General features: G+C 50.5%; 1 protein-coding gene across 6 annotated transcripts in view; it reads right to left on the bottom strand.

Moving 5' to 3' along the window:
* LOC119591899 (calcium uptake protein 3, mitochondrial-like) overlaps positions 1 to 402 on the bottom strand; it is a 50562-nt gene that overhangs the window by 16835 nt on the left and 33325 nt on the right. For 2 of the 6 annotated variants that reach the window (XM_037940647.1, XM_037940648.1), the window contains one exon: positions 199 to 363. The exons of 2 other annotated variants lie outside the window; for them this stretch is intronic. In XM_037940647.1, coding sequence (XP_037796575.1) covers positions 199 to 363 — 165 coding nt within the window. The remainder of the gene's footprint in view (positions 1 to 198; positions 364 to 402) is intronic. 2 more of the 6 variants (XM_037940650.1, XM_037940649.1) reach the window with 1 other exon arrangement.

Raw genomic sequence — 402 nt, 5'->3', positions numbered from 1 at the left:
TGGAGTGCAAGCACCACCCCTGAGGCAGACTTCCAGCTCAAGCAACAATACTGGCTGCGAGCGGCAAGAGAGAGAGACCTGCATGGCACTACCAACCAGCGAAGAGCACATGGAACACTCCCAAGAGAAGAGTGCATGGAGGCGAGGCACCGGTGAGACACAGCGCATAAAAAAAAAAACAAGTGCAAACTATATTACCCCCACACGAACGCTGTTGGCTGACCTCCCCACGAGCTGCTCACTTACAACCTGTTTTGTGGCGGCAAGCTTCTCATCCTGATTTGGGGTTGGCTTCCCGTGGATCGTGTCAGCAATCCAAGTGTTATAGGCTCGATAAACACCAGCAGTTATCATCTCCATTAACTGTTTTCGTGAGATACTTTGATGAAATTTGCTGGTGTG

Source organism: Penaeus monodon, chromosome 29, assembly GCF_015228065.2.
Source record: "Penaeus monodon isolate SGIC_2016 chromosome 29, NSTDA_Pmon_1, whole genome shotgun sequence".
NCBI classification, from domain to species: Eukaryota; Metazoa; Arthropoda; class Malacostraca; order Decapoda; family Penaeidae; genus Penaeus; species Penaeus monodon.
The sequence above is the reverse complement of the archived record's forward strand: the minus strand, read 5'-3'. Positions and strand labels throughout refer to the sequence as shown.